Consider the following 12585-nt stretch of genomic DNA (forward strand, 5'->3'; position numbering starts at 1 on the left):
CTTCCTGAAATGTGGTGCCCAGAACTGGACACAATATTCCAGTTGAGACGTAAAAGAGCAGAGTAGATCAGAAGAATTACTTCTCGTGTCTTGCTTACAACACTCCTGCTAATACATCCCAGAATGATGTTCGCTTTTTTTGCAACAGCTTTACACTGTTGACTCATATTTAGCTTGTGGTCCACTATGATCCTCAGATCCCTTTCCGCAGTACTCCTTCCTAGGCAGTCATTTCCCATTTTGATGTGTGCAGCTGATTGTTCCTTCCTAAATGGAGCACTTTGTATTTCTCCTTATTGAATTTCATCCTATTTACTTCAGACCATTTCTCCAGTTTTTCCAGATCATTTTGAATTTTAATCCTATCCTACAAAGCACTTGTAAGTGTGCTCTGTATGCCATTATCTAAATCATTGATGAAAATCTTGAACGGAACCGGACCTAGAACTGATCCCTGTGGGACTCCACTCATTATGCCCTTCCAGCATGACTGTGAACCACTAATAACTATTCTTTGGGAATGTTTTCCAACCAGTTTTGGACCCACCTTACGTAGTTCCATCTAACTTGCATTTCCCTAGTTTATTTATGAGAAGGTCATGCAGGACAGTATCAAAAGCTTTGCTAAAATCAAGATAGATCACGTCTACCGTTTCCCTCCTATCCACAAGGCTTGTTACCCTGTCAAAGAAAGCTATCAGGTTGGTTTGACACCATTTGTTTTTGACAAATCCATGCTGACTGTTACTTATCACCTTATTATCTTCTAGATGTTTCAAATTGATTGCTTATTTGCTCCATTATCTTTCCAGGTACAGAAGTTAAGCTGACTGGTCTCTAATTCCCTGGGTTGTCCTTATTTCCCTTTTTTACATCTATAGTCAGTGCCTGATTCCCCACTGCTTTGCATGACTATTTACACCACTGCCAAGGAGGCTTTGCATTCACTTTGCACAGGTGTGAATGAGTGGAAAATGAGGCCCACAATCATAACTGGTAGGTGTAGGGGGCGATATGTTGCAGATCTAAACAGTTCTGTTAGTCTTTTCACTTATGAAGATTGAAACCAGATGCAGTCTCTTTAGAAGCAAAAACAACCAGCTTCAATTTATCTCCATATAAAAGTTAACAAGAGTCGCACCGACTTACTCCAGGTCCAGCTTTGGCCAATTGTCTTGATTTGCTTCAGGTCTGTGTTGTAACAGAACTCGCTCACCCCATCTCATCTATCAAGTCAGGCACTGATTTGTGGCTGTTTTGTAGGATAGAGTAACCCTGTGGTTGCTTCTTGATGTTGCAATACAATTTTATGCATTTTGATATTGTAACGTTGCAAGGTCGCTTCATTATGCAGCATCAGGACCGAAAGTAGGAAAGATCGTCAGTAGTTAAGACACTAGTCTGGTACATGGGAGACCTCAATTTGATTCCTTGCTGTGCCACAGACTTCCTGTGTGGCACTTTGCCTCAGTTTGATAATTGCACTGCCTTGCCTCATGGGGGTGTTGTGAGGATAAGTGCATTAAAGATTGTGAGGTGCTCAGATGCTAGGGCAAAGGGGGCCATGGGATACGATAGAGGGATAGACACGTTACACTGCATCCTGACCTCCTGTGAACTGATATGCACTCAAGACTATTCAAATATCTTACAAGATGTAGTGTCCAGTGACTATAAAGATCGTTGAGATGCAGTCACGTCTGAGGTAAAAGACAGCAGCTGTGGGGTTGCAAACAGCTGTGCTAGACAGCGCTTTAGGATGGGATGTGAAAAAGAATAGTGGGTCAGATGCTCAGCATGCGTACCTCAGCATTGTCCTGTAGAAGTCAATGGTGCTAATCCAGGTTGCACCAGCTGTGGGCCAGCCCACCCTCTCCAGTCAAACTAAATTTGGAAGAATGTAATGAGTTGATTTGAAATTTGGTTCAGACCTCTGAGGTTAGCAAGTCTGCTCTTTCAAAAAACCTCTTAATGAACACAAGTTGGCAGGAGAACTGTGGTTGTGCATCTCATGGGAAAGACCAAGCTAATGTGTTTTATTAACGAGACAGGGACAGAATGGATTTTCAGTATCTGGTCAGAGCTTGGACACCTTTCGCTCACTGAAACACAGGTCACAGAACTGGGCTTCTAGCTCTTTCAAGCCTTCGGTTCAATCAGTTATTTTTTATTTTCCTTTTGTATGTTTTTCCAATGTAATTTTGAGCATGAGCTGTCAAAGTTTCCCCAACAGATGTTACCATAGGAGCCTGTATTTGTTTAGGGTGGGGACTTTTATGGGGGAGGGAAGGAGCAATTAGTTTGAGTAGGTATACAGAGAGAAAAAATCTCCCCTCTTCATCCCCTTCCACCATAACTAGACACTGCACATAAGAAATGATCTGGAAATCATTGAGACCCATGCATCTGAGACAGGCAATTCTTTGCAATAATTACATGGAAACTAAATAAGAAATAGATTTTTGTTTTTTCAGTGACTCATGACATATGGAGCAGAGTCGAAGGAAAAACTACAGCATGGAATCGTGCAAAAGAATTCAGACCCCCCATCACACCCTTCCCTGGGTGCTGCACTAGGGTGATGCAGTAGATGGCACTCTTCACTCTGAGGCAGGGCCCAAGCATGGTGCTAATGCATATGGTGCCTTTTCTCAAATGGGACAGAGGACTGATGTTCTCACTCACAGTCAGTTAAGACCCCTTGGAATTTTTTACAAGTGTACAAGTATTAACCCTGCTGCCTGCTCATATTCCAGATTGGGTAATCACAGGCTGGCTGGCTATTCCCCCAACAGTTTTAGCTGGATACAGTGTTCTTCATTTCCTGTCCTAAACGGTTGTGTAGCATTACTGTTAAACCTGGGCAATGGATCCTAATGCTCAGGAGCCCTGACTGCCAATCCTGACTCTGACAACAACCAGCTGTGTGGCCTTGAGCAAGTCACCTAACGTCTCATTCTCAGTTTCCCTATGTTGAGGGGATAAATGGAGGACTGCGAAGCACAGTGTAAGGGCTAAGTATTTATTATTAAACAGCTTTTGCCTTCTATCCCAGAGGCATTTCAGTGATGGGTGTGTATGCACTGTATGAAAACTTGATAAATTGATTTGCTTCCAGGAGTGAAAGGTATTAGATAAATACAAGTTGTTGCTATTATTGTTCTTGGGTCCCATGCTGTAGGGTCAAGGGGTAGGAGGAGGGGCAAATATAAATAGGCAGTTGGGGTGCAGGGTAATACCAGCCTGAAGCTGTCAACCATGCCTATGTAACAAGAGAAAGTATGGAACGTGTGGTTAAGGGTCTGGACTGGGACTCGAGGAGATGGGCTCAGTTCCCAGCTCTGCCACAGATACTGTGTGACCTTGGGTCAGTCACTTCGCTTCTCCATGCTTTGATTTCTCAACTGTAACATATCTCCTTTCTCCCACTCTGTACCTATCTGGTGTATGTAGAGTGTAAGCTTTTGAAGGCAGGGGCTGGCTCTTACTCTGTGTCTGTCTGCTAGGTCCCTGAGCTTGGTTAGGTACTGCAGGTGCTACTGATAATGGGAGTGGGGCATTAGTCCACTGATTCACTGATTTTCCACTTGTCCTAGCTCTCACTTCATCCTCCCTTTTGTGGCAAAATTACATCTGGTTTGTCTTAGGTCTGTCACATGGTGCTCTACTCACCACTGGGTGACGCCTCCTTCTGGGGATTAGCTCCACCCAGTTGAGTGCCCCCTTCAGGTCTTCCAATGTGCAGTTTTCCTCCCGCTCCTGCAGTCTCTGACCCTGAGAAGGAACAGGGGGAGGAGGGACTAGGAAGCCCTGAGAAGGGGTTTACCTAGTAGGCCTAAGAAAGAGGGGTCTGACTAGGAAGGCTGAAGAGTCAAAAGCTTGCAGAAGTACGGTAGGAGGTAGTCCGGGCTGACAGCAGGTATAGATGGAGACCATCACTGCTTACTATAGGGCCCTGGACTGGAACCCAGAGTAGAGGGCAGACTGGATTCCCCTACCAGCCACTGCAGAGTAGTGCTGCTGGGGCAGTGAATGGGAAGACAGCCTGAGTCACTGTGGGAACGACATAGAGCAGCGGGCATGAGGACTGCCTGTCATTGCTTGTGGAGAGACTCCCTCGGAAGGGGAAAACACAGAGCCGCCTGGCTTTATAGAAGCCCCCCCTGTTCCCTCACAGGGCGCTTCCTTCTAATGAGCACCCTCCTCACAGCCTAAATCTCCCCCCCTTTGCAGCTTAATTGGTTGATTGGACCCACCTTGCCTAATTCAACTCTTTTGGGGCCAATGTAGGGAGTAGACTCCATCACAGGCCCATTCCCAAGTTCTGTTCCTATCAAGGTGTGAGGACGAAAATAGGCAGATGGAGACCACTGATGGCAACGCGGGCTGTTATCATTTGGCCCAGCTCCGGTTGATGGTTATTATGATGTATTGGAATGTATTAGGCAGAATGTTGAGTCTATTTATGTGACTTTGCAGGTATAGTTTCTTAAGCAGCTGCTTATGTTGAATCCACTGTTCTGTAGGAGTTACTATGTTTTCATCTGTCTCTATGCAATACAGAGTCAGTCACCATCAAGACTCCAGCTGTCTGTGCATGTCTGTGTTTATAATCAGGAATTTGTGCCAGGTTCACAATACACAACAGTTGACAATGAGGATTTCAAGGACCTGCTATGCATCAGAGTAGCAAAACAGTCTGTGACATAACGTGCAGTCCCTGTGGGGGAAGAGGAGTCTGCTACAATCAGCAATACTCAGAACAAATAAACTAACAGCAGCAAGTTGAAATGTCAAGCTATATCGGAAAAACAGAGGCCTTCGTCAATGCCATGAAGGACTGACCTACATGTAGAGAGAGGCTGGAACAGTATTTTGAAGTAAATGAGATTCCCCCAGAAAAAACATGTAGTAGCATTTCTGAGTGTAATGGGAGGAAAAACATAGAGTTTAGTATGCAGTCTGATGTCCCAGAGAAGCCATCCAGCAAAACCTTTAAAGAGAGAGTGCAAATAGTTCAAGGGCACTTGTCATCCAAGTCCCTGAGTATAGGAGAATGGTTCAGGTTTCATAAACAGAATCAGCTTGAAGATTAATCTATTTCCTCCTTTGCAACAGAGTTAAAAAAATTATCAGAACACTGTGGCTTAACGAGGCCCTAAGAGACAGAATTGTGTGTGGACTGCTTAATGAAAGCATACAGAAGAGGCTCTGTACTGTGGAAAATCTTACCTCTAAACGCGCAGTAGAAATTGGAGTAGCAATGAAAACTGCAGCAAGGGATGCAACAGAATTGCATAGCAGCCGTCAAACAGAAGTAGGAAAGCATAAACTATCTGTAACCCAAGGCAAGAACCAGTCCACTCAGCAGACAGACACATCATCAATGTGGAAAAAGGTTCCATGTTCCTTCTGACTGCCAATATATAGACTGCCTACTGCAGAAGCTGTAATAACCACGCAGTTTGTCACACTAAGAGAAATAAGGAAGAGACTAACACAGGGTATAGAAAAAGGAATATCAATGTACATTCTGTAGACAGAGGCAGTAGTGATACATACTGGGAGAGTGGAGTAGCCAGCATCAGTATATATAGTGTGAGCAAAAATTACAAGGCAGCAATCTGGTTGACACCCCAGGTGGCAGGGAAAAACACTTACAATGGAACAGGACACCATCTCCACCGTGTCTGTTATCTCACATTCAGAAGATGAGAAAACTGTTAAAAATACAAACTGAGGAAGACACCAATGTTACTAAAAAGTTATACAGAAGGAAATACAGTGCCAATTGGAGTGATGCATGTGACTGTGGAGTATAAACACTGCTTATTGTTATTAGACCTTATATGTCATTGAGAAAGGGGGGCTGGCCTTGTGGGGCCATGAATGGTTATGTAAGGATCCTCTGTAGTGGATATCTGTAAAGATGCTGCAGTCACTTTCAGCAGACTCCACTAAAACACCCGAACAGCAGCTGGAAGGGATACTGAATAGGCCTTGGGAATATTCAAGGAGAGCATAGGAACTCTAAAACACATGAAGGCTGAAATAATCCTAGATGAGAAAGCACAGCCCAAGTTTCACAAAGCTCAACCTGTCCCTTACGGTATCCGCTCGAAGGTAGACGCTGAATTGGAATGTCTGGAAAGGGAGGGCATACTTTCAGAAGTGGCCAGGAGTGAGTAGGGAACTCCTATCATTCCAATTGTTTAAAAAAAAAAATGGTGCAGAAAGGGTGTGTGGAGTGTTTAAGAACACCATAAACCCCTGTACTGAAAGTTGAAAAATACCCCCGCCTCGATATTTTTGCTACGCTGGCAGGGGGACAACGATTCACCAAAACCGATTTGTCACAGGCCTACATACAGATGGAAGTTGAGGAAGAGTCTAAGGCATACCTCACAATGAGCACACAAAAGGGTCTGTACCAGCATAACTGGCTAGTGTTTGGTATTGCTTTAGTTCCTGCTATATGGCAACGGGCAATGGACCAAGTTTTGCAAGGTGTCCTGAGAACAGTGTTATTTGGATGACATTACTGTGACCGGTGGAAGTGATGATGAACATCTGGAAACCCTGAAAAGGGTATTAAAATGTCTAGGAGAATATGGGTTATGAGCTAATTGCATAAAATGTGAATTTTTCAAGGACTCAATGGCTTATTGTGGGCACATTATTGATGTTCAGGGCCTACATAAATCTCAGGAGAAGATTAAAGCAGTCCTGGAAGCTCCACCGCCAAAGGATGTGTCACATCTTAGATCATTTCTGGGATTTATCAACTACTATAGCCGATTTGCACCAAATCCAGCAACCATATTGCATCCACTGAACTGATTACTGCAGACTGGTCAAAAGTAGGTTTGGTCAGCTGAGTGTCAAAACATTTTCCTGGAAGCAAAACAATTGGTCACATCAGACAGTGCACTTTAACCCATCCTTGCCTATTAAGTTAGCATGTGACGCTTCCCCACGTGGAATTGGAGTAATTATATGGCTCAGAATGCCAGGCGTCAAATCCATAGCATTTGCTTCAAGATTGCTCACAATGGCAGAACCTAACTATGCACAAATAGACAAGGAAGCTTTAAGTCTGGTATGGGGTGTGAAGAAATTCACCCAGTATCTATATAGGAGAAAATTCACCCTTGTCACGGACCACCAATCCCTAGTAGCAATCCTACATCTGAGGGAAGGAGTTTCTGTGACTTGTAGTTTGATCAAGCAAGAAACCAGGAGGAATCCCACACTAGCTGAGGTTTATGAAGCTGGAAATAGACTGATAGCCCTAATCTGGCACCCTTTTACATACACAAAGGTGACCTTACCATACATCAAAGGAGTGTCATATGCGGAATTTGTGTTGTCATACCTAGTAAACTATGTGCAAAAATATTAGAAGATCTCCATACAGGACATGTAGGGCTAGTAAAAATGAAGGGACTCACCAGAAGTTTTGTATGGTGGCCAGGCATTGATCAACGAATACAGCAGCTCGCTCAGGGAATGTTCATGATGCCAACATGAATAGTGCATGCCTAAACCGGCACCATTACACCTCTGGGAATGGCCATCAGCTCTCTGGCCATCTCTGCATATTGATTGTGCAGAAATGTTTTTAGGAATGATGTATCTAATAGTGGTGGATACCCATTCCAAATGACCAGAAGTTGTTTTGTTTTTGTTTTTTTCATGAAAACCACCACAGCTGTACAAACAGGAGAAAAACTTCTAAGTTTCTTTGCAAGAACTGGACTGCCAGAGCAAGCTGTGAGTGACAACGGTCCTCAGTTTAGTTCTGAAGAGTTTCAGCAAGACATGAAGAAAAACCATATCACCCAGACATAAATGGCTTTGTTGAAAGGTTAGTACAAACTTTTAAGCAAACCCTGTGATCCATGACAGATAAGTGGTCATTACAACTGAAGCTGTCATGCTTCTTGCTAGCATATCAAAACACAGTACGTACCACAACGAACCAAACACCTGCAATTCTGTTTATTGGCCAAAATCTCAGGTCACCTTTGGACTTATTAACGCCAGAGCTACATCTACAAGTTAGAAATCATATAAGTCAAGCGATGGCGAAGGACCAGTGCACCCCGTCAGCTACAAGTGGGTCAAACTGTTCTGGTGTGTTGTTATCGGGGACACAGTACATGGCTTGCAGCAATTGTTAGTGCACAAACAGGTTCTTTGTCCTACATCATACCCGTGGCATCCAATATGTTTTGGTGCCACCACACTGACCAGTTGCGAGATTTGGGTGTGATTCCGTGGCTGACAAAAGAGGCAAAATTTGGAGAACTGCCATTTGTTCCAACATCGGTGCCCCAGTTTGACACAACCACCAATAACATTATGCCTAAAAGCAGCTGCGCTGAATGACTGGCATCGTCCAAGGGAACATCTGAGTCAGACATTGCTGAAAACACACTGCTTCCTCAAGGGAGTGCTCAAAATGTTGGCAGATGCTATCCAGAAAGAAAACGCAAGCCACCTGAAAGCCTTGACTTGTAGCTGGACCTTGTTCTCCTCCTTCCCCCTCCCCCCAAGTACTTCTGAAGTTGATGTGCTCATTTCATTTCAGGGAGCAGGATAAAAGTGATGTAGGGAATGTTTTGAGCAGAGTGTTGAATCTGTTTACATGAATTTGCAGATATAGCTTCTTAAGCAGTTGCTTATGTTGAATCTGCTATTATAGCGTGGTTACTATGTTTTTCATCTAACGCAATACAGAGTCAGTTAGCCCTCATGGTTCCAAGTCTCTGCATGTCAGTGATTTGTGTTGTGTCCACAATACACAACAGTTGCCTCCGTCAGCATTGCTTCTGCATCAGGAGAGCTGCGGCACTTGTGGTGCCTGGTTCTGCGTTTTGGCTTCCACTATTGTGGGGATAATGCCATTGTGTTTTACTGCTCATTCTCAGTAACATGTGCCTTGGCTAAATGGGGAGGGTTCTGCTCATGAGGGGTGAACCTCGAAGGTTTGGAAGTTTGATTCAGATCAATGTTCAAAAGGCTGGATGTCCATTTGGGCCGTCAAATCCACTTTGCTCTGCAAAATGGAACTGGTAATCTGACAAGATCAGGATTTTTGGCTGTATTTCTAATATATCCCACTCCTGATGGGAATAATCTTTCCAGGGGCTTTTGGTGCAGGTCAGTACCCAATAGCATGGAGACTAGAGCCAGGTGAATATGTAATTCCTAATAATTTATTCAATAAATGCTGCCTCCTTTCTGTTATGACCAGAGTGTGACATCACATTTATGTGTTACTTGAGTTTATTCATGAATTTCTCTGGTAAAATAGTTCTCAGTTGCAGCTTGTTCCTGAACAGTTCATTGCAAACACTTCAAATTCATGCAATGGTGTTCAGTCACACAAGTCACATGTCCTTGTTTCTCATCCCTGATTGGGTATTTTTCTTCCATGATTATGTGACTCATGTAACTAACCAGCAATGGTGCAAATTTTGATTTGTGTGTTTAAGTGTAAGCTTTGCCGTCAGAGAGCTACCCTGTTGGGTAGTTGTGCAATCTGAAATTTCCTTTTGTCTGTGAGTGAAGTTTATTCACTAGAGGCTTATCTGATCTGGGGATTTTTTTTAGCTACACTGATAGAGGTACACCAATGCTAACACAAGATGAATACATGCTGCATTATTGTAAAAAGTGACCTGTACCTGTGTGGCTACTGGGGTAACCTACATCAGTGCCAGCCACTTTTTACATCCATGCAGTGCATTTGTACTAGGGGTTTGTAGCAATGTAGCTACATCAGTCTAACTACACCAGTGAAAAAAAATCTCACTGTAGGACAAGAGAGGTGTTTTCCAAGGTACCTAGGTGACTTAGGAGTCCAACAACAATGGGACTTGTGCTCCTAAATCACTCAGGTTCTTCTGCAAATCCCACCCAAAGCCTTGAATATTCCCAGAACATGAACACAAAAGGGGGTTGGAGTGAATTTGTTTAGCAATTCCAGCAAATGTTCCTGGGCACTTGTTTTGCAGTATTGGCCCAGCTCTTGTAAGGACACACAACAATGAGAAAGTTTTACAAAATTGTTTTGTAAAAGGCTGAGTTTTGGCTGAAGGTAAAGACAGGGGGATTGGGGGGAGTTTTCTAGCGCCTCTCTCTAGTCATCATTAGGCTGGGGCCCTCTGCAGTGAATCACAGTCACAAATGAGGGGCTGAATTTTGCCTTGCCCCCTGTGGGCATACAGGAAAATGAAGCAAAAAGGCACAAGAACCTCCTCTCCCCTTGGTGCACTGGCCAAGCATGGCTGTGGTTCTTGTGCTCCCATCAGGCAGGAACTGGAGGAGTTTAGTGCGGAAGATGGTGATAGATTCCCCAAAGGAGGGTTGTGATGAGGTCGGGGCCCTGGCCATGTCCCCTTTCCTGTGCAGCAGAGATGCCGTGGGGCTGGCACACAGGTGGGAGCATTTTGCACTCTGGATAAGGTTATCATCAGGGTCTGTGCTGTGTGACTCTACCCAGTGTTCCTACGGATACTTGGGAGCTAAGCTATAGCATCTTGGATGGATTTGCCTGCCCTTTTTCTTAGTCCCAGGCAGATGAACCATGTTCTGTACTGAGCTCTGACTGTGTGATCAATAGGCAGAAACTACACAGCCTCTCTCATACTTAGCCGTACAGCCTAAGCCACGAAGCTCAGATGTGAAGCCAAGATTTCTCAAAGTCTGGGCTGGGGAGATTTTGGAGTCAGTCCAGTAGGCAGTCAGTCTAGGGTCCTGATTGCACCATGACATTGACTTCAGTGGAGCCGCATCGAACTGGAGTAACTCAGTGGAAGAGCAGGCCCACGTAGCTCAGAACTGGTTCTGAACTCACCCAAAATTCAGAGGCATTTGATTCCGAGGTTTGGTTTGGTCCATTGTAGAGCTAGAGCTGGCTATGAAGCTCACCTCTGGATTTGAACTTCCCTGAATTTCAGGGTGTTTGGTTTGGGCCCGTCTCTAGTGGTAGGTGGCATTCTAACACACTTCCTTCACTTTTCATGGCTGTACAGAATTGCTCCTCAAGTCATGGCCTACACCACCTTCAGAACTGAGCCCCACACTGGCCAGCTGATAGACTGCTCTTCTGGGGACAGTTTCACTGTCAAAGCTGTGGGGAAGTGTGGCAGGGTTGGGCCGTAGACAGTGATGGTGATGCATGAGGGCTTTGTTGAAGTCGCGGGTCTTTGGAGGAGTTTTCCATTCATGAAGCATCCTAGCCAGTCTCCACTCAGCAGTTACTCATTTCTCTCTCTAGCCTTTCCAAGCAGACGGCTGGTGTGACACCATCAATAACCGGGCGTATTGCCAGTACGATGGAGGTGACTGCTGCTCCTCCACACTGTCCTCTAGGAAGGTAAGTGAGCTTCCCACAGGAGGCAGAGGGAAATGGGCTGAGTTAAAAATAAGAGCTCAAGGCAGCCAATGGTTACAGACTTCGCTGCACCTTGGAATGGAGCCTGCAGGCTGATACCCATGCAAGTGGAAAGCATACCTCAAGGGGCTTGATCCAAAGCCTACTGGGGTCAGTAATTGACCTAAATGGGCTTGGGGTCAGGGCCAGTGGGACTAAATGCTCAATCCAACTCCCAGAGACCTCCATGGGACTCTTTTTCCTTCAGGAAATTCGCCACTCAGCATCAAGTTACTACAGTAAGATTTGGCATTACTGTGTTGCGTGACTCAGCATCTCAGTGATGCAGTGATTTTGTCATCCCTCCCAGTTTCTTTCTTTCAATCAGTCATGCTGGACTTGGCCTTTGTATACCACCTTAGAAAGCTGTGCCTGTGGGTAGTTTAGCAGTTGCCTCTTTTGATTTGTGAATCAAGCTGGCCCCTCTTTTTCTCCCATCCCTAGCTCCCTTCTTTACTACCCCTGCCATCACACCCCAGTTTCACAATGTTTCCTTCCAAAAGACATCCAAGAATAAAACAAACCTTAGGGCACAGTTACTTTCTCATTCCAAAAATATGTGGGTCTGGTTCTTTTCTTCCTTCCCTTTATTATGGATCTCAAATCATTTGTCCTTTCATCACGTATTAAAAAAATGAAAATCAACTGCTAATGTGTAAGCTGGATGACAGGAAATGGGTGTTGTGCTAAAATAACTAGAGCAGAGCACCTACAATTTCACTTGGCGATCTTACAGAATTGTGGTGATACATTGTAGGGATAAGACTGAGTGAAACTCTGATGATCCTAATAATGTTGGCGTCTTGGAGATGGAGAGAGGTGATGTGAACAGGGGTCGGTGGGGGGGAGGTAGCAGTTACCTAGATCCATTGTGAATCCTCCAAAAAGCAGCCAAATCAAACCCCTGAAAAGAACGACTTGTTCCATTTCCTCAGAGCCCCACTAGCTTTTCGCATGAGCACAAAAACCCACCTACCTGCTTTGTTCATATGATCAGAAATGGAGGAGAGCGAGACGTTAGGCTCAAAAACAAAACAACTGGCACAGACCTTTCATCAGATCAGGTTGAAAGAACCCAACACATCTCTAAATAACAAAGAATTCCCGGCTCCGAGTTTGGTTTGTATGAAGATCTCCAGGAG

The 12585-nt window shown here is 44.6% G+C and overlaps 1 protein-coding gene across 1 annotated transcript in view; it reads left to right on the forward strand.

The window, feature by feature from the left end:
* Window positions 1-12585, forward strand: part of PAPPA2 (pappalysin 2) — a 173316-nt gene that overhangs the window by 158889 nt on the left and 1842 nt on the right. The window contains exon 23 of the mRNA XM_038413484.2: window positions 11288-11386. Coding sequence (XP_038269412.2) covers window positions 11288-11386 — 99 coding nt within the window. The remainder of the gene's footprint in view (window positions 1-11287; window positions 11387-12585) is intronic.

This window comes from Dermochelys coriacea, chromosome 8 (genome assembly GCF_009764565.3).
Source record: "Dermochelys coriacea isolate rDerCor1 chromosome 8, rDerCor1.pri.v4, whole genome shotgun sequence".
Classification (NCBI taxonomy): Eukaryota; Metazoa; Chordata; order Testudines; family Dermochelyidae; genus Dermochelys; species Dermochelys coriacea.